The sequence below is a fragment of the Erinaceus europaeus genome, chromosome 15 (genome assembly GCF_950295315.1).
Source record: "Erinaceus europaeus chromosome 15, mEriEur2.1, whole genome shotgun sequence".
Classification (NCBI taxonomy): Eukaryota; Metazoa; Chordata; class Mammalia; order Eulipotyphla; family Erinaceidae; genus Erinaceus; species Erinaceus europaeus.
Genome location: NC_080176.1, coordinates 12774323 through 12801571, shown reverse-complemented (window position 1 = coordinate 12801571; position 27249 = coordinate 12774323). Strand labels below are relative to the sequence as shown.

At 44.1% G+C, this 27249-nt stretch overlaps 1 protein-coding gene and 1 non-coding gene across 3 annotated transcripts in view; one reads left to right on the top strand and one right to left on the bottom strand.

The window, feature by feature from the left end:
• Positions 1–26862, top strand: part of TMC5 (transmembrane channel like 5) — a 45000-nt gene extending 18138 nt beyond the window's left edge. The window contains exons 6-20 of one of the 2 annotated variants that reach the window (XM_007516583.3): positions 537–785; positions 1766–1917; positions 3015–3159; positions 4216–4371; positions 6366–6517; positions 6619–6697; positions 7937–8034; positions 11109–11204; positions 13602–13677; positions 14941–15074; positions 15427–15600; positions 17923–18001; positions 21506–21610; positions 22645–22687; positions 24323–26862. In XM_007516583.3, coding sequence (XP_007516645.3) covers positions 537–785; positions 1766–1917; positions 3015–3159; positions 4216–4371; positions 6366–6517; positions 6619–6697; positions 7937–8034; positions 11109–11204; positions 13602–13677; positions 14941–15074; positions 15427–15600; positions 17923–18001; positions 21506–21610; positions 22645–22687; positions 24323–24369 — 1785 coding nt within the window. In that variant the 3' untranslated portion in view covers positions 24370–26862. The remainder of the gene's footprint in view (positions 1–536; positions 786–1765; positions 1918–3014; positions 3160–4215; positions 4372–6365; positions 6518–6618; positions 6698–7936; positions 8035–11108; positions 11205–13601; positions 13678–14940; positions 15075–15426; positions 15601–17922; positions 18002–21505; positions 21611–22644; positions 22688–24322) is intronic. The other variant, XM_060172858.1, reaches the window with a different exon arrangement.
• Positions 2481–2588, bottom strand: LOC132533224 (U6 spliceosomal RNA). The gene has a single exon (XR_009545130.1). It is a non-coding gene; the product is annotated as a U6 spliceosomal RNA (small nuclear RNA).
• Positions 26863–27249: the final 387 nt, after the last annotated feature.

Sequence of the window (27249 nt, the reverse complement as noted above, 5' to 3'; positions counted from 1 at the left end):
CTCTCTCTTTTTTTCTCTCTCTCTCTCTCACACACACACACACACACACACACACACTCTCTCTCTCTCACTTTCTCTATAAAATAAATAAATACATCCTAAGAAATAGAGAGGCAGGTGGGAAGGGGAGAGGGTGGGAGAGAGGGAGGGAGGGAGGGAGGGAGGGAGGGAGAAACTTCAACCAGCCTGACTCTCCCCCATTTCCTCTAGATAGAGAATGAGAGACAGACAGGCATAGAAATGGAGAAGCAGGAGGAAGGACATCCCAAAACTGCTCCATTACTTGTGAAGCTTCCTCACTGCATATGCTACCATGTGATGGCCTAGGCCTTAAACCCAAGTCCTTGTTCATACTAACATGTGCTCTCTGGTAGGTGAGCCACCTGCTGGCTCTCCTCTGAGCTAACCATTGCACACACACCCAGCACTCGGCCTGGATCAGTGCTCTGCTCTAGAAAGACTTCTCCTTGGCAGTTCTGCGCCTGTTCACTTGACGTTTGTTAAGTGTCAAGCCTGGTGCTTTGGCCCCTCTACAGGCATGCCGAAGATCCAGGAACAGCCTGTCTGAGCTGTTCAGTTCCTTCAGTCTGTGGCAGAAGACACTCAAAGTCATTGGAGGCAAGTTCGGAACCAGCGTCCTCTCCTACTTTAACTTCCTAAGGTGGCTTTTGAAGTTCAACATTTTCTCATTCATCGTGACCTTCAGCTTCATCATAATCCCTCAGTTAACCGTGGCTGAAAAGAACACCCTCTGGTTCACGGGGCTGGAGTTTTTAACCGGAGCAGTAAGTCCTCTGCTTCTTTCTCTCCTCTCTTCCTCCTGCTCCTCCTCCTCCTCCTCCTCTTCCTCCTCCTTCTCCTTTCCCCCTGCCCCCTTCCTCCCTCCCCCATCTTCTCTTCCTCCTCCTCCTCCTCTTTCACTTCCCATCACCACCTTTAAACCTGGGACAAGAACTTGGTCACCATCAAAGCTTTTCACTCTGTCTGGGAGTTGACCAGCATGTCACACACTCAGCCATCCGGTTCTTTTATCATTTCAGCTCTATTGATCTAGAATGCCCACAAACTCAAAAAAAAAAAAAATCTGGCCTCCTTTGTTTTGAACCTTAACCTGGTCAGTTGGTCAGATTCCAGTTCTACCTTCTGCCACTGTCTGCGCTTTTTTTCCTCATGGTTCCTCTGATGTCTTCTATGTCCACTTTACTTTTTCTTTCCTGTAAATTGAAATTTGGAATCTAAAGGTAGGATTTGTTTCACAGAAAGCACATTTGCATAATTGGTGACAAAGACATCTAAGACTGGCCATTGTACTTGTAGTCAACTGTCCTGTGCTCACTAGATGCCCATGGTGACATGGATCCCTCTGTGGTAAAGTGGTGCGGGGGGCTGGTGAAATAACTCACTAGGCTAGTGTGTTGCTTTGCCATTTGCACAACTCAGGTTCAAGACCTGACACCCACCAGACTGAAGGAAGCTTTGGTGCTATGATCTTTCATTGTCTCTCTGTCTTTCTGCCTCTCTCTCTCTACCCTTTAAAATATAAGCTTGTTTGGGATTCCTTCCCAACTCTAGGAGCCTAAAGAGGAGAAGACGATTGTGTTCTCAGAGACCCTGGGTGCTTTTTCTCTGTACCACATGGAGTCTAACCTGCTCTAAGCTTCTCGTTGAACACGAAGGTTAAAAAGGTTCAACTGTGACCCCACCACCAACCATGCACTGTATTCTCAAGAGACTGTTCTGACCTGGGGTTTCTTGTCGCTGGCAGGGTTATTTCAGCCACACAGTGATGTATTATGGCTTTTACACCAACGCCACAATCCGGCATGGAGGTGGCAGGGCTGCCTACGACATGCAACTGGCCTATCTTTTCACCATCGCCGCCTGCCTGGTTGTCTGCTTCTTCAGCCTGCTCTTCAGGTACAGCCTAGGGAGATGACCTGCTTCTGTGCTTTTTGTCCAGATTTCGGCAACATCTGAGAAACTCAGAAGCACCTCTTATCCCATCATGTGAAATATGACCAAGGAGAGGAAAAAGAGCTTTTATTTTATTTATTTATTTATTTATTTATTGCCTCCAGGGTTATTGCCGGGGCTCGGTGCCTGCACCATGAATCCACTGCTCCTGGAGACCATTTTTTCCCCCCTTTTGTTCCCCTTGTTGTTTTATCATTGTGGTGGTTATTGTTGTTGTTGCTGTCATAGGATAGGACAGAGAGAAATCGAGAAAGGAGGGGAGACAGAGGGGGAGAGAAAGACAGACACCTGCAGACCTGCTTCACCGCTTGTGAAGTGACCCCCCTGCAGGTGGAGAGCTGGAGGCTCGAACCGGGATCCTTACGCCGGTCCTTGCACTTCGTGCCACTTGCGCTTAACCCGCTGCACTACCACCCGACTCCCCATTTTATTTATGATGTTGGAGATTGCACCATGTTCTCTGTCACTGAGCTCCCCACTGGGTCCTTGTTTTTTTGTTTTTTGTTTTTAATATGGAATGCCTCATGAATTTGCACATTGTCCTTGTGCAGGGGCCATGCTAATCTTCTCTGTATCATTCCAACTTTTAGTATATGTGCTGTTGAAGCAAGCACGCCCCCCCTGCCCCCCCCCTTTTTTTTTTTTACCAGATCACTGTTCAGTTCTGGCTTATGGTGGTGCTAGGGATTGAACCTGGGGACTGGAGCCTCAGGCATGAGATAACCGTTATGCTATCTACCCCTGACCCCTCCCCCCGGGTTTTCAGCATCACTCTGATTCTCTCTCCTCCTTTTCATGAACAAACTTTAAATAAATAAAATGACAAAGACACCTCCAGCTAGCTAATCTAGGACTGTGAACCAAGTTTGTTAAATACTCTTAGCTACTACATTTGTTGCTCTTTGTTCCAGAGGAATTTAAGACTAATTCTCATGCTGCCTCTCACCATTAATGATCGTGTTGTTTTATTTGTTTGAATCTCTGTCCTCCCAGTATCTGTTCTAATAACCCCCTGGGTGTTTTGGTTTCCGCCTTCCCAGCATGGCCAGGTATTTCCGGAACAACTTCATTAACCCGCACATTTACTCCAGAGGGATTGCTAAGCTGATTTTTTGCTGGGACTTCACCGTCACTCATGACAGTGCTGTAAAACTGAAACAGAAGAATCTTAGCACTGAAATACGGGTAAGGCAAGCCCACTTTAAACAGTACCTCCCTATGGCCAATCTTTCCTACTGCTATATGTCTGTAACTTCTCTTTAAATAATAATGAATTACTTGTGTGTTGACCATGACATTAGTTGATATCTATTCATAATGCACAGTGCAAGTGCTGGTGCAGGGACATAGACACTTTCACATGACATGGTGGCTTTGTAATTCACACACACTTACAAGCAGGTAGTTGAACAATTTATATGTTCAGTGTAAATATCTCTCTTTAAATGATTTACTTATGTAATAACACCAAAGAAAGAAAAGGAGAGAGAGTGGGGGCTGGGCAGTAGTGCGGTGGGTTAAACGGTTAAACGCACATGGCACAAAGTGCAAGAACTGGCATAAGGATCCCGGTTCGAGCCCCAGGATCCCCACCTGCAGGGGGATTTCTTCACAAGTGGTGAAGCAGTTCTGCAGGTGTCTATCTTTCTCTCCCCCTCTCTGTCTTCCCCTCCTCTCTCGATTTTTCTCCGTCCTTTTCAACAACAATGACAGCAATAACAACAACAACAATAATAATAACAACATCAATAAAAAAACAAGAACAACAAAAAGGGAAAAAAATAGCCTCCAGGAACAGTAGATTCATAGTGTAGGCACGGAGCCCCAGTAATAACCCTGGAGGCAAAAAAGTAAAAGAAAAAGGATAAAGTACTAAAATAAAAGAGAACAACCAGAATTTATAAACACAAGGACTTTGGTGAGAGAATTGCAGGTGCTCAACTCCTCCTTAACAAAGATGTACAGCCTTGTTCTTGCTCTTCAAGAAAGCTCTGTGGCCTCAAAGCACTTTCCTCAAGAGCTCACCGCTAAACTAACAGTCCCACCTGTTCTTCAACAATTCCAGGATGGGGGTTCCTGGTCCATTTGAGATTCTCCACAGGTCTCTCATTAGCCATGGTCACCACAAACTTCCCTTCTTGCCTGGATCTAGAATAGGTTTGTCTCTGGCATCATAGGAGGGGGGCTCTTGCTAACCGTGGAGAGGGGTCTATGGGTAATTTGATGTCCTCGTGTTTATAGGAGAACCTGTCAGAAATCCGTCAGGAGAACATCAAGTTAACACTCAAGCAGCAGCTGGTCCGCCTGTCTGCTCACCTGGCAGCCTGGGTTCTGTCGACTGGAGTGGCCGTTGCTTGTTGTGCTGCAGTGTATTACCTGGCTGAGAACAACTCAGAGGTAATGCTGGAGGGGCAGTGTGATGTGGAGCCCGATACTCAGACTTGGCCTTGTGGCTAGCAGCAGAAAGCTTGCTAGAAAATGCAAGTCCTTGTGCTTTCCGCCACCTGCGCTTAAGCTGCTGCGCTACAGCCCGACTCCCCAATAAATGTTTTTTTAAAAAGAAGAAAATGTCAGGTGGCGCAAAGCACAAAGATCGGCATAAGGATCCCGGTTCGAGCCCCCGGCTCCCCACCTGCAGGGGAGTCGCTTCACAGGTGGTGAAGCAGGTCTGCAGGTGTCTGTCTTTCTCTCCTCTCTGTCTTCCCCTCCTCTCTCCATTTCTCTCTGTCCTATCCAACAACAATGACAGCAATAACAACAACAACGATAAACAACAAGGGCAACAAAAGGGAAAATAAAGAAAGAAAGAAATGTAAAAAAAATTTTAAAAAAAGAAGAAAATGCAAGAATCCAGGGCCCCAACAGCCTTGGGATTCAGACTCTGCATCTTTAACGCCGTGTGCAGGTGATGTATGGGCACACGTCTGAGTATAAGCTCTGGGCTAATGAGGGGACAAAGTTTGCTCTGTCATCACCTCCCAAGTCTCTACAAACCATCCAAGCACAAACTAGACACTCATAAGTATTGTGAGCTAATGGACTTTGGCAAGAGACCCCAGACTCTTCATTACCTGTAAAACAGGAATGATTATACCTGGCTTTGCAAGTGAGTGGTCAGGACCAGGGACAAAAATTTTGTGGAGTTTCTTCCTGATGCTCTGGGTGATGAAAAAATGTTACCTTACTACTTTTTTAATAGTCAAAGGAATTAATAAGATGGCACAGTAGTAGTTTGTGCAATAGACTTTTAAAAACATTTTATTTGGTGGTCCAGGAGGCGGCATAGTAGATAAAAACATTGGACTCTCAAGTATGAGGTCCCGAGTTCAATCCCCAGAAGCACATGTACCAGAGTGATGTCTGGTTCTTTCTCTCTCTCTCCTCCTATCATTTCTCATGAATAAATAAATAAAATCTTTTTTAAAAACCACATACACATTTAAAAAAACATTTTATTTGTTTTATATTAATGAGAGAAAGATTCTGAGAAAGAGATAGACACACTGGCAGCGATGCTCAGCCCTGGCTTATGGAGTGCTGGTGATTGAACTTAGGGTCTCAGAGCCTCAGGCATGAAAGTTTTTTGCAGAACCATTATGCTGTCTCCCCTGACCTACAGTAGATTTTCATGCCTGAGGCTTGGAGGTCCCAAGTTCATCCTCAGCAACACCACCATACACAAGAGCTGATCAGTGTTATGATTTAAAAAAATAAATAAAGGGGGGGGAGTGGGGTGGTAGCACAGAAGGTTAAGCGCAAGGACCAGTGTAAGGATCCCGGTTCTAGCCCCCGGCTCCCCACCTGCAGGGGAGTTGCTTCACAGCCGGTGAAGCAGGTCTGCAGGTGTCTCTTTCTCTCCCCCTCTCTGTCTTCCCTTCCTCTCTCCATTTCTCTCTGTCCTATCCAACAACAGCATTAATAACAACAATAACTATAATAATAACAACAAAAGTGAGGGGAAAAAATAGCCTCCTGGAGCAGTGGATTCGCAGTGCTGGCACCAGGTCCTAGCAATAACTCTGGAGGCAAAAAAAAATAAAAATAAAATAAAAAAATAAATAAAAATAAAAATAAAAAAGGAGTCACTAAGGGGCTACTTGGGCTCAGGCCCCAAATCAGATAAACCTGAGCTCCAAGTCTGCCCCTTGCTGGCTATGTGACCCTGGGCCAGCAGCTTCACCTCTCTGAGACTCGGTGTGCCCCTAAATTAAGTCTATGAATACCCACCTGCTGTGCCTCGGTGAGGATTAAAGATAATTGCTGTGGTGTTTGGCATGGGCAAGTGTTCAATATTGGCACTTCTAGGTTTTCTTTTCCCCTGAGGGGGCTTCTGAGTGAGACAGAGAGGGTGCCCACACAGCACCCTAATTCCCTTTCTCCATCCCCGGCAGTTTCTGAAGAACCACAAGGACCCCGGCGCTGTACTCTTGCTGCCTTTCGTGGTTTCCTGCATGAACCTGGTAGTGCCTCGCTTCTACTCCGTGTTCCGACTGGTGGAGCGCTATGAGCTGCCGAGGCATGAGGTGTACACCCTCCTCATCCGGTAGGCTGCCTCTCTGTCACATGACAAAAGGAATGTCTGGTCCCAGACACAGGTGATGACCTTGGAGGGAAATGACGGTTGTTCTCCCTTCTGTTGTTTAGAAACATCTTCCTGAAGATATCAATCATTGGAATTCTCTGCTACTACTGGCTCAATGTGGTGGCCCTGGCTGGTGAAGAGGTGAGGTGTTATTGTTTTCCTATACTGGTTTGCCTTCACTTTGGCTTCACTTTGGTTCCCTCCCCTCTGGTCACTGGGGAAGAAGTACATTTCTACTCATGATATTAGAATATGTATTATATTGTTCTTCCTTCTATCTACTGTACCCAACCAATCATCCATCCATCCATCCATCCTCAGCTGTGTGCACACACATTACTTCTCCTCCATTAGGCATATCTCAAAGCTGTGTTTCTCAACCTATAGTCTTGTCTTCCTGCTGAAGTTCCTGATCACAAGTTTTGTAAATGGACTCGTTTAACCTTATTCCTATGTGTGCTAGACTGATTAACCTCTAATCCTCCCTCCAGCTTCCTTTTCTTTCTTTCTTCCTTTGTTTATTTTTATTTTATTTTTTTTTTTTTGCCTCCACAGTTTTCACTGGGGCTTTGTATTTGTACTAGTAAATGACTCCACCACTCCCAATGAATTTTTCTATATAGAGCATGAAAGGGAGAGTGAGAGAGAGAGAGATGGGAGACAGAAAGGAGAGATATCACAGCACTGCTCTGCCACTCATGAAACTTCCCCTGTGCATGGTGTTGCCATGTGGAGGCTATATGCTCAAACCCAGGTCTTTGAGCATAACGTCTGTGCTCTACCAGGTACGCTGTCTCTGGGCCTCTCTAGGGCATTTTCTTAAACAGTTCTTAGTTGTTTTTCATAAGGTTAGTAAGAAACAAGAGTGGTGGCATTGTTGTCCATTGATATCCCCTGCTCTCCTGAAGAAATTGTTTAGTCCTGGCAGAGAAATTGAATCCAGAGATGAAAAATTGAGGAGAGATAAAGTAGCTTACCTGGATAATATATCTGCTTTGTTGTGCCTATGACCCAGGTAGGATCCTGGCCTCTACCTCACTGGAAGAAGCTTCAGTGTTGTAGTATGTTTCTCTTCTTCTCTCTGCCTGCCGGTGACCAAAAACTACCAGAAGAGATAGTGAGAAGGGAAGATTGTGGAGGGCAAGGATTCATGGGGGATGAAGGGCCCCAGAAAGAAAATAAACATGATAAATAAATAAAAACAAATGCAACCAAATCACTCATTTCTATTGAAGGTGAACCTGGTTTTCTTGGTACACATGAGCTGGGTCCAGCTGAGCTATTGTGCCAACTCCAATGAGCATAGAAAGCCAGCAATAGATGGGGCTTGAGTGGAAGCCATAGCCTCACCCCACATCCTGACTTTTATTTGCCTTCCAGTGTTGGGAAACCCTCATTGGCCAGGAAATCTACCGACTCCTTTTGATGGATTTCGTGTTCTCCTTAGCTGATTCCTTGCTGGGGGAGTTCCTAAGGAGGTAAATGGTTGTTGGTCTTGAGTACAGTGACACTTTGTTTAATGACATTTGGGTCAGTGAAGGGGGTCCCAGTAGGTGGTGCCTTCTAGCTTGGATGTGTGGTGGACCAGGGTATCTCAGTTTGTCAGCTGATGATGTTTTAACACTGGCAAAACCACCCATATATGCATTTTGTACACCATGATTAAGTGAAGTAGGGCTATAATTCACACCTGGCACACCTGGCAAGAGACCAGAGCTGGTCTCTTGATTAAGCAGGCAAAATGAGCATTGTTCTGTCTGCCTAATGCCCTTTGGGATATTGATTTCTTCTAAATTAACTGAAATTTCACCTTAATCTAGCAACTCCATTGTCAAAGTTCATCTAGAGATGATTTGAGATCTCTCCACCACTGATAAACCTGATATCTATTGTATATTTATCCACATTTTTCTGTCTACGCACTGCTTTGTGTACTTGTACTGTATGCTTCTCCAAGACAGAAATGGGGTCTCGCTGCAAAGTCATTGTGGAGATTACTCTGACTAATCACACCACAATACCTTGCCAAGTTTTAACATTTATTTTTTAATGATAGAGGGGGGAGAAAGTGGGGGAGAGAGAGAGAAAGAGAGAGAGAGAGAAAAGAAGGGGGGGAAGGCTTCAGTCACATCACTAGCACATGTGAATCGGGACTGAATTCAAGGCTTCATGTTTGTAAAGTCTAGCACTGAAGCCACAGTGCCACCTCCTGGGTCACTCACTACCTTGAGTACTATCTTTCCACACCACTGTGTAAAGATTTATCTCATTGCTTTAAGTACATTAAGTTAATGTGCTCATTTTTATTTTAGACCCTAAGTGTACAAAGTGGAGGCAATGTTACCATAGTTGCACTGTGGTCCTCTTGTACTCTCGTATTTATTTTTTAATAATATGAAAGTTATTTCAGTCCCTGTAGACATTTTCGTATTTCTAGCTCCAGTGATGAGATGGCATGACACATATTGATTTCTTCCTCACTGAGTAAGTTGAATGTCAAATTTCCTCACTCAATCTGCCAAACTTACTTTTATCCCAACTTCTGTCCAGAGTCAGGACATAACTATGAGATTTGTTTATTTTATTTATTTATTTTTACCTGAGCACTGCTCAGCTTTGGCTAGGGTTTGAACCTGGGACCTCCAGTGCTTTAGACACAAAATTATGTAGCATTACTGATGGCACTATCTTCCTAGCCTGAGACTTTTAAATAGGGTGTGTGTGTGTGTGTGTGTGTGTGTGTGTGTGTGTGTGTGTGTGTGTTTCTCTGTATGAAGAAATCAAAGTAGCCTCCACTCTGTCAGAGTAATTGAAGATCTGGCTTTCCTCCCTGTAGGTTTAGGTAGGAAAATATCATCAATTCTATAAACAGAGCTGAAGATTTTTCAGTTTGCTTGGACTGACATGTGCTAGGTTTATCTGATCTGTGGAAAACCAATGTTTAATAAATCAAGAGTGGTTAAATAGGAAAATGGGTGGGATAATTTTAAATAGTTATGGTAAGAAATGTTTTCTAGATTTTTCCCTCCTTTTATTCTCTTGACCAGAGCTCTGCTCTGCTCTGGTTTATGATGGTTCTGGGGCTTGGACCTGAGATCTCTGGTGCTTCAAGCATGAGAGTCAGCTGCATAAACTGCTCTTCCGTTGATATTTCTCCAGCCTTTCTAGATTTTTGTTTGTTTTAACCAGGGCACTGCTCAGATCTGGCTTCTGTAGTGATGTGAATTGAATCTGAATCCACAGAGCCTCAGGCATGAAAATCTTTTTGCATAACCGTTATGCTATCTCCACAGCCCCTAGAATTGTTTTCCCCCTTTTATTGCCCTTGTTGTAGCCTTGTTGTGGTTATTATTGTTGTTGATGATGATGTTCGTTGTTGGATAGGACAGAGAGAAATCGAGAGAGGTGGGGAAAACAGAGAGTAGGAGAGAAAGATAGACACCTGCAGACCTGCTTCACCACCTGTGAAATGACTGCAGGTGGGGAGCCAGAGGTTAGAACTGAGATCCCTACGCTGGTCCTTGAGCTTTGCGCCATGTGAGCTTAACCTGATGGCGCTACCACCCGACCCCCAAGCTCCTAGAATTTTTAAAATCACTTTAGCTGTACTCTTATTTGAACATATTGCATTTTTCTTTTAATTTATGTTCAAAAGCATGCTTGTACTTGGATCTTTTTTTAAAAATTGAAGAGGAGGGGCGATGAGGTAGATAGCATAATGGTTATGCAAAGAGACTCTCATGCCTGTGGCTCTGAAGTCCCAGATTCAATATCCCACCCCACCATAAGCCAGATTAGTGCTCTGTTAAAAAACTAAAAAAAAAGAAATCTGTTTGAGCCCCCAGCTCCCCACCTTCAGGGGCTTGGCTTCATAGGCAGTGGAGCAGGTCTGCAGGTGTCTATCTTTCTCTCCCCCTCTCTGTCTTCCCCTCCTCTCTCCATTTCTCTCTGTCCTATCCAATAACAATGGCAGCAATAACAACAATAATAAGAGCAACAACGATAAACAACAAAAGGGGAAAAATAGCCTCCAGGAGCAGTGGATTCATAGTGCAGGCACCAAGCCCCAGCAATAACCCTGGAGGCAAAAATAAATAGATAAATAAATAAGAAAAAGTGTTAAAAAATTGAAGAGGAGTTATGACTTTATTCCTAATTGGAAAAGGATCTCTTTTGTGGATTGTCTTTTTAAAAATATTTATTTATTTATTTATTCCCTTTTGTTGTCCTTTTTTATTGTTGTAGTTATTATTGTTGTTGATGTCGTCATTGTTGTCTAGGACAGAGAGAAATGGAGAGAGGAGGGGAAGGCAGAGAGGGGGAGAGAAAGATAGACATCTGCAGACCTACTTCACCGCCTGTAAAGCGACTCCCCTGCAGGTGGGGAGCTGGGGCTCGAACCGGGATCCTTATGCCAGTCCTTGTGCTTTGCGCCACCTGTGCTTAACCCGCTACGCTACCGCCCGACTCCCTGTGGATTGTCTTTAAACGATCTTGAAACCTGAATGGAGCTGACAGTTTGTGTACTGACAGGCTTGTTACATTTTCACAGAATTATTGGGATGCGGTTTATCACAAGTCTTGGTCTACAGGAGTTTGACATTGCCAGAAATGTTCTGGAACTCATCTATGCACAGACTTTGGTGTGGTGAGTTTTGAGGATCTTCACTGTATCCAGTGGTTTCCAGGGACTGTTGATTCAGGGTTTGGGTGGTGAGTCCCAGAATATTTTGCTTTTAAAGCTACATAAGGGAGGAAACAGGGTGGTGGTGCACCCAGTTAAGCACACGTATCACCATGCGTAGGGGTCGGGTTTGAGCCCCTGCTCCCCTACTTGTAGGGGGAACGCTTCATGAGCAGTGAGGCAGGTCTGCAGTTGTCTATCTTTCTCCACCCCCTCTCTGTCTCGCCTCCCCTCTCAATTTCTCTCTATCCTGTCAAATAAAAATAGAAAGAAAAAAAAATGGTCACCTGGAGCAGTGGATTTGTAGTGCAGGCACCAAATCCCAAGCGATAATCCTGTGGCAAAAAATAAAATGACATAGGGATGCCAAATCCAGTCAGTCTGAGAAGAGGGGAAGAGAGCCCATATCACTTTTTTAAAAAAATTAATATATATTTACTATGGTCCGGGAGGTGGCGCAGTGGATAAAGTATTGGATTCTCAACCATGAGGTCCTAAGTTCAGTCCCCAGCAGAACATGTACCAGAGTAATATCTGGTTCTTTCTCTCTCTCTCTCTCTCAGCCTTATCTTTCTCATGAATAAATAAATTCTTTTTTTTAAATTAAATAATTTTATTGGGGCTATAATGATTTACAGGACAGTTGTTTATATATAGGTACTGTATTTTTTTTTTCCCTCCAGGGTTATTGCTGGGGCTCAGTGCCTGCATCACGAATCCACTGCTCCTGGAGGCTATCCCCCCCCCCTTTTTGTTGACCTTGCTTTATCGTTGTTATGGTTATCATTGTTGTTGTTATTGCTGTCGTTGTTGGATAGGACAGAGAGAAATGGAGAGAGGAAGACAAGGGGGTGAAGCAGTCCTGCTTCACTGCTTGCGAAGCGACCCCCTGCAGGTGGGGAGCCAGGGACTTGAACCCGGATCCTTATGCCAGTCCTTGCACTTTGCCCTGTGTGCGCTTAACCCACTGCGCTACTGCCTGGCCCCTAATAAATAAATTATTTTAATATATATACTAATGAAAGAAGTTAGAGAAATAGAAAACCAGAACATTACTCTTACATGTGGGTTTGAACTCAGGACCTCATGTCTAAGAGTCCAACGCCATAGTCACCCAGTCACCTCCCAGACCATAAAATTTATTCAATTTTAATTTATTATTATAATTAACTGATTATTTTTAACCAGAGCACTGATCAGTTTAGCTTACAGTAGGGATTGAACCTAGAACCTTAGATTTTCAGGAATGAAAATCTTTTGCATAACCACCATGTTCTCATCCTGACCCCTAAAAACACTTTTTAAAAACTAGTTTATGTGGGCTTTTTTCTCTTTTTTTTTACTCTCTCTCTTTTTTTTTATTATTGATTTACAAAATTATGAAACAGCAGGGATATAATTCCACAACATTCCCATCACCAGAGTTCAAAGTCCCCATGTCCTCCATTGGAAACTGCAATAGGCCTCCCAAGGTCACAGATGTGGGTTGACTATTATTCCTATAATTATTTGTCTATATTTATATATATTTGCCCATTTCTTCCTCAGTCCTGCCCTCTCCTCACCTCTAAGTCAAACTATACCCACTGCCACTTCTGAATGTCCTTCTTTTTTCCTCTTCTCTCTCCGGGTCCTGGTGGAATTGGAGTTCAGAGCCCTCTGATCATCTTTCCTTAACATTTCTCCCACTCTGGGAGTGTGGGTTAAAAATTTTTATGGGGTACAGAAGGTGGGAGTCCTGGCTTCTGTAACTGCTTCTCCACTTGACATGGTCATTGACAGGTCGATCCATACTCCAAGCCTGTTTCTGTCTTTCCCTAGTGAGGTGGGGCACTGGAAAGGTGAAGTTCTGGGACACCCTGGTAAGGTCTTCCTCCTAGGGAAGTCAGGATAGAATCATAGTAGCATCTGCAACTTGGTGGCTGAAGTTATAAATCAGAGAAAAGTGTTCAGTAAACAGGAGCCAAAAATTAGGAATAGAGCAGATGAGATTAAGGGTGTTGGGGTGGAAAGAAAACTCCAAAGCCCATTTTAGGTATGTTCCAAGTGATATATATATACACATATATATATAATTTTTTTCCTAAGCTTGATATCTAACACATAGGTGAACTAAAAATATTGTCTGGGAAGATGATGTTGTGCCCCCCTTCTCTCTTTCTCTCCCTCTCCCTTCCCCTCCCCCTCTCCCTCACCTCCAAAGGCAATTCCATTCTGAGACATGGGGCATCAGCATGATGTCAACAGAGAAATTTTGGAGGGACATAGGTCAGCTGATAACACCCTTTCCTCTCCTCTCCACACCCCATACCTGCTCCCTGTCTCCCATTATCTTTGATGATCTCCTTCTCTCCTTCATAGGATTGGGACCTTCTTCTGCCCTCTGCTGCCCTTTATCCAAATGATTACTCTCTTCATCATGTTTTACGCCAAAAACGTGAGTCAACTTTGCTCAGTCACCAGTGGCCCAGTGGTGGTTGGAACTGGGCTATTGTAGGTGTTGGGGAGTTGAGGAGGATATTAAGAATCTGACTGGGTCCCCCACTTCTCCAGCCACAGATGGGAGGTGCATCTGAGCCAAGTCGTAGTGCACTGGGTTGAGCAAACATGCACAAGGATCCAGGTTAAAGCCCCCAATGTCCACCTGCAGGGGGATGTTTCATGAGCAGTGAAGCAGTGCTGCAGATGTTTCTCTGTTTCTCTCCCCCCTCTAACTTTCCCTCCCCTCTCAATTTCTCTCTGTCCTATCAAATAAAAATAAAGGAAAAAAATGGCTGCTGGGATTAGTGGTAGATTCGTTATGCAGACTCTTCTTCTTCTCCTTCTTCTTCTTCTTCTCCTCCTCCTCCTCCTCCTCCTCCTCCTCCTCCTCCTCCTCCTCCTCCTTCTTCTTCTTCTTCTTCTTCTTCTAGCGTTTGCCCTTCTTCCGTAGCCAGTCAACAGCATCAGGTTGAGCTGTTTGTTGCTGGCTTTGAAAGTGACTGGGATCCATGTGGATTCAGTCGGCAAGGAGGGATCGTCAGTTTCCCCAATGAATGGGTACTCACGGGATGCACCACGGGAAGGTCGAGGCCCAGTGATGACTCTGGTGTCAATAAAAAAGTATTTATTTATTTATTTATTATTTTACCAGGGCACTTAGCTCTGGCATATTGGTGGTGCAGGGTGTTGAACCTGGGATCTTGGAGCCTCAGGCATGAGAGTCTGTTTGCATAACCATTATGCTATCTACCCCTACCCTTATTTATTTGATTTTTTAACAATTTTTTAATTCATTAATTTTCCCTTTTGTTGCCTTTGTTTTTTATTTTTTGTTGTAGTTGTTGTTGTTGTTACTGATGTCATCGTTGTTAGATAGGACAGAGAGAAATGGAGAGCGGAGGGGAAGACAGAGAGGGGGAGAGAAAGACAGACACCTGCAGACCTGCAGACGCCTGTGAAGTGACTCCCCTGCAGGTGGGGAGCCGGGGATCTTTACACCAGTCCTTGTGCTTCGTGCCGCCTGCACTTAACCCGCTACACTACTGCTGTTTATCTTAAGGAGAATGGAATGCAGAAAGGAAGATGGATATTCTTATCTATTCAACTCTGGCTTATGGTGGCATCAGGAATTGAACCTAAAACCTTGGATCCTCACCCGTGAGTCTTCCGCAGAACCACTCACTATACAATCTTCCTGACCCTGCCTTTCTCTCTCTAGATCACTTTGATGATGAATTTCCAGCCCCCGAGCAAGGCCTGGCGGGCCTCCCAGATGATGACCTTCTTCATCTTCCTGCTTTTCTTCCCATCCTTCACAGGGGTCTTGTGCACTCTGGCCATCACCATCTGGAGGTGAGACACAGTGGCCTTGACCTTGGTGAGGTCTTAGAAATGGGGTAGGCGAATATTTTAAAGTGCAGGTTTGGGGCGGAGGGTAGATAGCATAATGATTATGCAAAGAGACTCTTGTGCCTGGGCTCCAAAGTTCCAGATTCAATCTCCCGCACCACCATAAGCCAGAGCTGAGCAGTGCTCTGGTAAAAAATAAATAAATAAAGTGCAGGTTTGATTAGTATCCAGGCATGGTGTAGTCAACAGGGCAGCTAAAGCATTGGCAAGCACTGCTGCGTTCAGAGCCCAGAAAGGACTAACCAGACCCGATCTCAGGCTGAGTTGTTTTTCTGTCCCTTGTGTTGGTTGCCAGGTTGAAACCTTCAGCAAACTGTGGCCCGTTCCGAGGTCTGCCCTCCTTCATTGACTCCATCTATGACTGGATTGACACCTTGAGTAAAAGGCCCAGCTACCTGTGGGTCGTGTGGATCTACCACAACCTCATTGGAAGTGTGCACTTCTTTTTCATCCTCACCCTCATTGTGTTGTAAGTGGGGTGTGCTGGGGGAAGCTCGTGGGGGAATCAGTCCACTAGCCCTAGATTCAGCCAGCCCCTGGGGTGTTTGGTGGGAAGGAAAGCTCCTTTTTTCTATAAATTCCTGACTCTGCCCTGGAATTTTAAATTATTTTGTTCTTGGTTGGGGGGGGGATCAATGGCATATAGTAAATACAATTGTTGATACATGTGTAAAATTTCTCAGTTTCGGGAGTCAGGTGGTAGGACAGCTCATGTGACACAATGTGCAAGGACCAGCGTAAGGACCCCAGTTCGAGTCCCCGGCTCCCCACCTGCAGGGGAGTCGCTTTATGGGCAGTGAAACAGGTCTGCAGGTGTCTATCTTTCTCTCCCCCTCTCTGTCTTCCCCTCCTCTCTCCATTTCTCTCTGTCCTATTCAACAACGATGACATCAATAACAACAACAATAACTACAACAATAAAAAACAAGGACAACAAAAGGGAAAATAAATAAAAAATTTTTAAATTGTCTCAGTTTCCTGCAAAACACTTTCCCCCCCAGCTAGGTTCTTCTCCACTACGTGCACCAGGGCCTGAAAGCCTGCCCTCCACCAGAGTCCTTTGATGCAATATACTAAACCCAGCCCAAGTTCTGCTTTGTGTTTCCCTTTCTGTTCTTATTTTTCAACTTCTGTCTTTGAGATCATTCCATATTCATCCTTCTCTCTCTGGCTTATCTTAACATGATTCTTTTTTAAAAAATGTATTATTGTTATTTATTGGATAGAGACAGCCAGAAATTGAGAGGAGAAGGGGTGATAGGGAGAGAGACAGAGAGACACCTGCAGCACTGCTTCACCACTCACAAAGCGTTTCCCTTGCAAGTGGGGACCGGTGGCTCAAATTTGAGTCCTTGTGCATTGTAACATGTGTGTTCAATTGGGTATATCAGCACATGGCCCCCCACCTCCTCTTCCTCCTCCTTTTTTTTTTTGCCTCCAGGGTTATCACTGGGGCTCGGTGCATAGTAGATTCACTATGAATCCACTGCCCCTGGGGCCATTCTTCCCATTATTGCTGTTGGATAGGACAGAGAGAAATTGAGAGAGGAGGGGAAGACAGGGAGGGAAAAAGAGAGATAGACACCTGCAGATCTGCTTCACCATTTGAGAAGCGACCCTCATGCAGGTGGGGAGCCTGGGATTCAAACTGGGATCCTTGTGCTTTGAACTATGTGGGCTTAACCTGGTGCACTACTGCCAGGCACCCTGCTCCTTCTTAAAGATTAGTTGGGTAGGTGTTAGGTTGTCTGGGGAGATACCACAGCAGTTTACACAACAGACTTGCATTTCTAAGGTTCAGAGATCCCAAATAAACTTTGACAGACCAGAACTGAGCAGTGCTCTGGTAAAAGTAATACGAATAAAATGGAGCCAGGTTGTAACACACCTGGTTGAGCACACATGTTAGAGTGCACAAGGACCCAGGTTCAAGCCCCTGGTCCCCACCTGCAGTGGTAAAGCTTCATGGGTGTTGAAGCAGTACTGCAGGTGTCTCTGTCTCTCTCCCTCTCTATCACCCCCTTCCTTCTCAATTTCTGGCTGTCTCTATCAGATAAATAAAGATAATAAAAAATACAACTAAAGAAAAATTATACGTGTACAAAAAATATCTTTAAGGGACTAGGCGGTGGTACACCTGATTAAGCATACACACTACAGTGCTTAAGGACATGGGTTCAAGCCCCTGGTCCCCACCTGCAAGGGGAAAGATTCAAAAGTGGTGAAGCAGAGCTACAGGTGTCTCTCTGTTTCTCTCCTCTATCTCTACTTCCCCTCCTCCCAATTTCTCTCTGTCTCTATACAATAACAAATAAAATAATAATAAAACATTTTTTTAATTTGCCCTTTGGCATGGACATATATATATTTTTTCCCTTTTGTTTTTTTATTGTTGTTGTTATTGATGTCGTCTTTGTTAGGTAAAACAGAGAGAAATGGAGAGAGGAGGGGAAGACAGAGAGGGGGAGAGAAAGACAGACACCTGCAGACCTGCTTCACCACCTGTGAAGTGACTCCCCTGCAAGGGGAGTTATATCCCTTATAATCCCAAGGGGTTATATCCCTTATAGCTTGAACCAGGATCCTTATGGTCGTTGCGCTTTGCACCACATGCACTTAACCCGCTGCGCTACCGCCCAACTCCCCAGACATAAGTTTTAGGAACATCATGGAGCCAAAATCCATTTGCAAGCAAGAATCATAGTTTCTCTGCAGTCCACTGAAATCCAGAACCTACAGACACAAGTGCAAGGCTGTCTGACATTCTTTATTGCCTTGTCTTCTGTTCCAGAATCATCACCTACCTTTACTGGCAGATCACAGAGGGAAGGAAGATTATGATCAGACTGCTCCATGAACAGATCATCAATGTAAGTCCCCCTCAGCTATTCCCCCACTTTCAGAAGCACTTTATTTTTATTATTTTTAATGTTTGTTGTATTTGCTACCTGTGAGACAGTTTCACATGAGACACACATATACAGGGAAAAGAGAAGCAAGCCAGACCCCCACTCTGGGACCTCCGTAGAGTCAACACTATAAATCCATGGCTCCTAGAGGCCATTTTTTTTTCTTTCTACTTTTTTTTTTTTTTTACAGGACAGAGAGAAATTGAGAGAGGAGAGTAAGAGAGAAAGACACCTTCAGACCTATTTCATTGCTTATGAAACATCCTCCCTGCAGGTGGGGAGTAGGGGCTCAAACCTGGGCCCTTATGAATGGTGCTATGTGCACTTAACCAAGTGTTACACTGCCCGGCCCTAAGATAGAGACTTCTAAAAGCCTTACCCACAAGGACCAGCAACATAGCTTACTTGGATAGGACACCTGCTTTGCCCTGCTTACAGCTCAGGTTTGAGCCTAGCTCCTAGTGCTTTGAAGGAAGCTGCAATACTCTGTTGTCTTTCTCTCCGTCTCTCTGTCAAAAAAATCTTCCCAGAACTGTAAAGGCATGTGAGGAAAAAAAAAATCACCATACCTTAAAGAAACCTTATTAAGTCTTCTGGCTTAGTAAGCACTTTCTTGATACCATCTAATAGTTTTAGCTCTAAAACATGTAAAAGTTAGTGGCCAAACTTGTCCAGTTGTCCCATGAAGTACTTTACTTTTTAAATTTATTTTGCTTAGAACTTTTTTATTTTTAATTTTTTATTTATTTATTTTTAAATTTTATTTACTTATTTTCCCTTTTGTTGCCCTTGTGGCTTTTTATTGTTGTTGTTGTTGATGATGTCGTCGTCGTTGTTAGATAGGACAGAGAAAGAAATGGAGAGAGGAGGGGAAGACAGAGAGGGGGAGAGAAAAATAGATACCTGCAGACCTGCTTCACCGCCTGTGAAGGGACTCCCCTGCAGGTGGGGAGTCCTTAGGCCAGTCCTTGCACTTCACGCCATGTGCGCTTAAATTTTTTTTATCTTAAAAACTTTACTTACTTATTATTGGATAGAGACAGAGAAATTGAGAGGGGAGGGGGAGGGAAAGGGAGAAAGACAGAGAGACACCTGCAGCTCTACTTCACCACTTGTGAAGCTTTCTCCCTGAAGGTTGGGACCAGGGGCTTGAACCTAGGTCCTTGATCACTGTAGTGTGTGCACTTAAACAAGTGTGCCACTGCCTGGCCCTTTGCTTACAACTTTTATTTACATAGTAGTTGTTAATAGTGGTTTATTTTTAGTGAATTTCTAATATTTACATTTTATGTACACATTTATACTTGGAAGGTAAAGAAACTGTACAATAATAAACATGACAAAAATACAGTAACATAGGTTTAACTCAGAAAACAGATGCACAGTGTTAAGTTCTACAGGTAATACAATCTCAGAAAGACTGCTGGCAGGGGTTATATCCCATATAACAAGGTCACCAATACCAAGGAAGTAGTTAACCAGAGGTAAATTGTGTTCTAGAACATATTTAAAAATCTGGTACTCTCTCAATATTTATTAAACTATTAAATATTTAAAACTCTATTTATTATTGTTTCCACTCAGCAAACCCCTATGAAAAGAATTAACTTCTGAATGTTCCACAAGTAATCCCTAGGCTAGAATGATCCACTGGGTAAAAAAGTATAGGTACCATCCTTGAAGCAATTTTCTTTTCTTTTTTTCCCAGCTTACTGCTCAGCTCTGGTTTATGGTAGTTGGGGGATTGAACCTGGGGCCATAGAGCTTCCCTCAGGCATGAGAGTTTGTTTGCATACCATTATGCTGTCTCCCCCAGCACCATGAAGTAATTTAAAAAATTTTTTTTAATTATCTTTATTTTCTGGATAGAGACAGCCAGAATCAAGAGGGGTGGGGGAGAAAGAGAAGGAGAGAGACACCTGCAGCACTACTTCACTGCTAATGAAGTTTTCCCCTTGCAGGTGGGGGACCAGGGGCTCGAACCTGGGCCCTTGTGCACTATACCATGTACATTTAACCAGGTGTGCCACCACCCGGTCCCCATGAAGTAATTTTTACAGTAGGGTTGTTTGAGTCAAGATCTGAAGAAAGTGCCACACATTACATTTGGTTGATGTCACTGTCTTTCTCATTTAATTATGTAGTGTGTGTGTGTGTGTGTGTGTGTGTGTGTGTGTGTGTGTGTGAGAGAGAGAGAGAGAGAGAGAGAGAGAGAGAGAGAGAGAGACTGAGAGAAACCAGAGCACTGCTGCAGCATGTATGGTGTTGGGATAGGCCCAGAGACTCAAACATGTAGCCTGTGCTCTACTGCTGAGTCAACTCCTTGAGTTCTGAGTGATAATTTTTATGTGTCCTTTAATCTATAACCTTTCACCCCTCCCCACCTGGCATTTATTATTGAAGACATCAAGTCATTTACATTGTGGTACTTCCCACATTCTGAATTAATTTGATTTACAATCTTGCGAAGATATCTTGCTCCTGTTCTCTTTTCATTTCCTATAAACTGGCAGTGACATTTAGAGACCAAATTAGCTCCAGATTCAACTCTTTAGCCAGTGAACACTTCATAGATGGTGTTGGTACAGCTGCTTATGACATTGCTTGAGACATAAAACATCTGATTATATCTTTTTTATGATGTTTATTATGAACATTGGTTCCAAACTTTGTGAGTCTGACTCATCCTTCATAAAACTCCATGTCAGCCTTTCACAGAATGGATTGAGCAGCCTTTGTTGAGCAGTGTCTAGAAATATTTATTTATTTATTTATTTATTTATTTATGTCTCCAGGGTTATCACTGGGGCTTGGTGCCTACACTATGAATCTACTGCTCCTGGAGGCCACTTTCTCAGTTTTTTTTTTGGATAGGACAGAGAAATTGAGAGAGGGAGAGAGACAGATAGACACCTGCAGCCCTGTTTCACTGCTTGTGAAGCTACCCCCCCCACACACACACACACAGGTGGGGAGCTCAAACTGGGATCCTTGTGCTTCATACTATGTACTTAACCTGGTGCACCACTGCCTGGCCCGCTAGAAAATTTATTTCACCAAGGATTTCAAAGCAGTGAAATTTTAAGTCTAGAATTCCTTCTGCGTTTATATAGTAAAGATTTATTTATTAACATTCTTCATAGGCAGGCGGGGTAGTCCAAGTGCTCACACAGTTCTGGGACAGAGAACCTACTGAGAAGAGGGTGGCCATGGTCCCTTTACCCTGAGTCTTCAGAGGTTCCAGCAGGTTGCTCTAGAGGAAACACTCGACAGTCTGGAGAGGCTGTGAATACATCAACTTTACTGGGAAGCACTTTTTTATTTTTTTATTTTTCAAGAGGAAGCATGGTGGCAGTCTCCAGCCAGTGCCCAGGGCCATGCCCACCTGAAAACCAGTCTCCTCTCTATCTTCTCAGACCACACCATCATTCACCCTCTGTGGCATCTTGTTTTCCTTCTTGGCAGGAGGGCAAAGATAAAATGTTCCTGATAGAAAAGTTGCTCAAGCTGCAGGAAGCGGAGAAGAAAGGAAGCCCCAGCCCACTCTCGTTGGAAAGGAGAAACATGGAGGTGAGGGGTTGTCTCTCTGTGACTCAGACCTCAGACCTGCTCCCCCCACCCCAAGGGAGCCTTTCAGGACATCAGGACCACACAAGGCACACTACTGCCCAGGGTTTATAACTAACAACTAGTAGTGCATTTAACACTTCACATCTGGCCTTATTCTTGGTGCTGGTGTTTTACTGTAGGGAACCTAAGACCCTGTCCTTATGAGTGTGCCTGCTGATGGTTGATTTCATTCCTACCAAGTATGAAACCCTATTCTGATTCCCAAGCCCATGCTGGCTTCCTTGGTGTCTTGGGACATTAACAGTAAACCCACCTTCATTCAAATGCTACTGGTTTGGGGGAGTTAAAACTCAGTCAGAGGAGACTGCTGCGTCACTTACTATCTGTGCAAACTGATACCATCAGCACAATTTTGGAAGGGGCTCTCGAGGACCAACTCTAAATCCTGTAAAGACAGGAAACATGCCTATATGCTCACAGTCTATGTCCCAGTCTGTTGTCTGGCCTGTTGAAAATGCTTAGTAAACCTCTGTGAAATGAATGAGAACCTGAATGCAATCAGTTTCTAAGAAAATAAAAACCCAACCATGAGCCTGATAGTGGTCATTTCTTCACTATAAAGTGTGTGTGATGGGGAGAGAAGGGTGTGAGGTGATTCACCAGCCTTGCTGGCCATGCAACAGGACCTTTTTTTTTTTTTTTTTTTTTGTCTTTAGGCTTATCGCTGCAGTTCAGTGCCAACACTATGAATCCATAGCTCCTGTTGGTCATTTTTTTGCCTATTTTATTGGATAAGACAGAGAGAACTTGAGAGGGGAGGTGAAGATAGAGAGGGAGAAAGATAGACACCTGCAGAACTGCTTCACCACCTGTGAAGCTTCTCCACTGCAGGTAGGGAGCAGGGGCTTGATCCTGGGTCCTTGGGCGAGTCCTTGTGCACAGCACCATGTGTGCTTAACCAGGTGTGTCACCACCTGGCTCGCCTGGTTGTATTCTCCTCCAGTGATGAGGCTGTGTGTTTTCTTCTTTTTCAGCATCAGGGCTCTTTGCATAGCAGGGAAGACAAGTATGCTCACGGTAAGTAACTGAACTGCCTGGCACAAAGACCTTCTTGACCCATGTGAATTAAGAGTCAGAACTGCTCACAGAGTAGTTCTCCAATTGCTTTAGCAAACAACCAAGACTACTTCTTTCTCACAGTGTGGCCTGAAGCTGGGCTCTGAATAGGTGCCAGAACCTTTAAAGGCCATTCTTTGTCACATCAGCACCTTTATTTTTATTTATTTTTATTAGTGATTTAATAATGATTGACAAGATTATAGGATAAAAGTGGTACAATTCCATACAGTTCCCACCACCAGAGTTCCATATCCCATCCATTCCATTGGAAGCTTCCCTATTCTTTATCCTTCTCTGGGAGTATGGACCAAAATTCTCTATGGGGTGTAGAAGGTGGGAGGTCTGGCTTCTGTAATTGCACTCCACTGAACATGGACGGTGGCAGGTCGATCCATACCCCCAGCCTGTTTCTATCTTTCCCTAGTGGGACAGGGATCTGGAGAGGTTAGGTTCCAGGACACACTGGTGAGGTCATCTGCCTGGGGAATGTCAGGTTGGTGTCATGTAGCATCTGCAACCACATCAGCACCTTTCTCCAACAGGCGTTTCCTTATCATTATAAGATAGCTTTATTTGCTTCTTAGTATTTTCTCAGGCTCAAGTCTAGTGGGGAAGAGTAACTCTCATTGGGCCTCATTGGATCGGAATGGGTGACGTACCCACATGGTCATGAAAATGTGACCAGAGTCACAGCCATAGATACAGGTGGTCCAACCAGTCAGACCACAGGGGTTTCGAGTGGGAAGATTTCCCAAGGAAGGTCTGCAGCTGATGCCAGCAGGGGAATGAGTGCTGGGGGAGAAGACAAACCCATTCATCTTTGCTGGAGTGTTTAAGGGGGAAGAGTTGAAGTCAACATCAAAGAGGAGGAAGGCTGGCTTAAGAAGCTGTGGGAAAGATTCTCAAAGAGCAGCTTGGCCTTTTTCCCTTTTTTTTTTTTTTTTTTGCCTCCAGGGTTATTGCTGGGGCTCAGTGCCTGTACCATGAATCCCCTGCTCCTGGAGGCCATATATATATATTTTTCCCCCTTTTGTTGCCCTTTTTATTGTTGTAGTTATTATTGTTGTTGTTACTGATGTTGTCGTTAGTTAGGACAGAGAGAAATGGAGAGAGGAGGGGAAGACAGAGAGGGGGAGAGAAAGACACCTTCAGACCTGCTTCACCGCCTGTGAAGCAACTCCCCTACAGGTGGGGATCCAGGGGCTCAAACCAGGATCCACGTGCGCTTAACCCGCTGTGCTACCACCCAACTCTCCTGGAGGCCATTTTTTCCCCTTTTGTTGCCCTTGTTGTTCATCATTGTTATTATTATTGTTGTTATTGCTGGCGTTGTTGTTGGATAGGATAGAAAGAAATTCAGGAGGGGAAGACAGAGGGGGAAAGACACCTGCAGACCTGCTTTGCTGCTTGTGAAGCGACCCCCCCCGTGGGTGGGGAGATGGGGGCTCTACCCCAGATCCTTATGCCAGTCCTTGCGCATCGTGCCATGTGCGCTTCACCCACTGTGCTACCGCCAGGACCCTGCTTGGCCTTTTTCTTGGAGAGATAGGGTTCTGGATATGTGCTAATTTCTCTTTTCTGCTTTAAACCTAGACCTGCGATTTAGACGACCAGCTCAACAAGATAACCCAGTGGTCTGAAGTTACTGGAAGGCCAGACACCAATCTCAGGAGAGAAGACAAAGATGGAATTACTTCCACAATACTGGTTCTTTTAACTTTCTGGAAGGGGATTTCAAGGTATTAACCAGGACTGGAAACTGACCTCCAAGAACACCTAAGTGAAAGTGGGCCTTCCCTGCTGGGTTTTGTTTTTTAAACACCCGAATTGCTAATTTTTCAAGACAGAACGTTTATAATAAAGACTGCTACAGTCAAAAAACTAGTTCACAGAAACCTGGGAAGAGATCATCTGGGACGTGTTTTAGCTTCAAGAGATATTTGAATGAATGCTGGGTCTTTTTTGAAATCTCTCCTCTCAAATCTCCCAGACCTGGCAAAGGTTTGGAAACTGGTGCTAAGAAAAGTCACGCAGCTAGAATAAAAGTGTGATCCACAATCAGGGATGTGAAGTCTCTGAACTATGGAACCTACACTTGAGAATGACTTTGAACTAAGAACATCCCCAGGTTACCTAACAGTGAAATATAGCCAGTGTCATCATCTATGAACTTTATAGTGTTTCAAGTACACGAGTCTTTGGGGCTGAGGGCTTAGGGATTGAGACTTTGCCCCGTGAGAATATATATATTTCTCCCAACTGAATATGTATGTATGTATAGTAACATGTGGAATGAATATATAGAGAGGGGTATGCATACATACATATATTCTTTTGCAGATTTGCCAAATGACTCATATGGCCTGTGACTGTACTAAAAGGGTAAAGGTTCAGAAAAAGGGCCTATTGCCAAATTACTAAGGAGAAAAGTCTCCCCTTGAATAATCAGTGTCATGGAACTGTGTTTAGAAAACACTGAAGAGTATTTGAGCACTATACCGGGAAGTGGTATAGTGGATAAAGTGTTGGACTCTCAAGCATGAGGTCTGGGTTTGATCCCCAGCATTGCATGTACTGGAGTAATGCTTTGGTTCTTAATAAATAACATATATATATATATATATATATATATATATAATTTAATTTAAACATCTTATTCATTTATTTAATATAGACAGAAATTGAGAGGGAAGGGAAATAAAGAGTAGAGACACCCGCAGCACTGCTTTGCCACTTGTAAAAGCTTCTCCCGGCAGGTAGGGACCTGGGGCTTGAATCTGGATCCTAGCACATGGTAATGTGTGATTTACCAAGTGTGCCATCACATAGCCCCAAATCTACTTTGTTTAAAGAGCATTTGAAACATCAGCATCCAATCAGTGCTCACTGATTCACTTTTCTATCAACTGAATAAATTTATTCTGTTATCTTTAGGATTGGTTGTTAATAGTGCTCATTCATTCATTCACTCATTCAATAAATAAGCCAAATAGTGGTAGACAGGATCATGAATGGGTCAAGACAGCCTTTGCCCACAGGTACTTAATTCTGGCAGATGGATTGACAGGCACTTGATAAAAGTAATTATAACAGTAATGCTAATTTTAGATGCTGTGAAGGAGAAACCTGGGGGACCACGGGGACCTGCCTTGTCTGCAGAGTCGATAAAAGTGATGTTCTTTTCTCCTGTTGTGTAATCTTAATGTTACTTGTGCTGCTCTGGTATCTGTATTGAGATGTGAACTCCCTGTGAGAGCATCATCCAATTACCACACTCAGGCTTCTGTCTGGAATGTTTCACCTTATTTTTTATTTCTCTTTTAGAGATTCATTTATTTGATAGAGACAAAAATTGAGAGGGGGGAGGGAGATAGACACACCTGCAAACCTGCTTCACCACTTCTGTATAAGTACCCGTGCTAAGCGATTGTGCCACCGAGCTCTGCTTCACCACTTCTGCAGTTCCTCCCACTGCAGGTAGGGATCAGGGGCTCGAACTTGGGTCCTTGCACATTATAACATTTGTTCATCCAGGGGCGCCACCATCTGCCCCCTCCCTCTTCACTGTAGAGCAGCCCCTGCTGCTCCTGGAATAGACACATTGCTACTTAAGTCCACTAACACTCATGTGGACAAGAGCAAGTGAGCTGGGAGGTAAGGACTCTGCATTGTCAAGGCAGACAGGGAGTGGCTAGGAGCAGGCAGGAGTCTTGACCCACCTGGATTTGGGTCCCCACTATATTGAGGGATTTGAGGCCTTGGGGAAGTGACGTTCACCCTGCAGTGCCTTGGCCTTCCTCTTCTGTAAAAAGAAAGTAAATCCTGGGGCTAGGTGGTGGTGCACTTGGTTGCGTGCAAGTTATCGTGCGCAAGGACCCAGGCTCAAGCCCCTGTCCCCACCTGCAGAATGGGAAGCGTCACAAGTGAAGCAGTGCTGCAGGTATCTCTCTCTCTCTCTAATAAATGAAGAAATAAATGTTTTAAAGTGAATCATTAAATATTTTTTAAAAATATCTAAGATTTTCATGCCGTTTTAATAAAGATGAGACATATTAAACCAGTATTTCTGGCAAGCAGTGAACAAGAAATTCTAGTTATGACATCAAGCTTTGCTATGCTATCAGCTGTTATTCCCACAGAGGGAAAGCCCCTGTCCCAAGGTACTGGTTTTCTCATGTGCAAAGTGGGAGTAAGCTCATTCTTGGAAGTTTCCTTTAATTTGAATGGTCTAGGACTACCCATTGTGGAGCAGCTTACAGAGTGCAATTCTTCCCCCTAGTGGTGTGTAGCTCTTGTTTTTTTAAAGTATTTTTTAAAATATTTATTTATTTATTCTCTTTTGTTGCCCTTGTTTTCTTGTTGTAGTTATTATTGTTGTTGTTATTGATGTTGTTGCTGTTGGATAGGACAGAGAGAAATGGAGAGAGGAGGGGAAGACAGAGAGGGGGAGAGAAAGATAGATACCTGCAGACCTGCTTCACCGCCTGTGAAGCGACTCCCCTACAGGTGGGGAGCCAGGG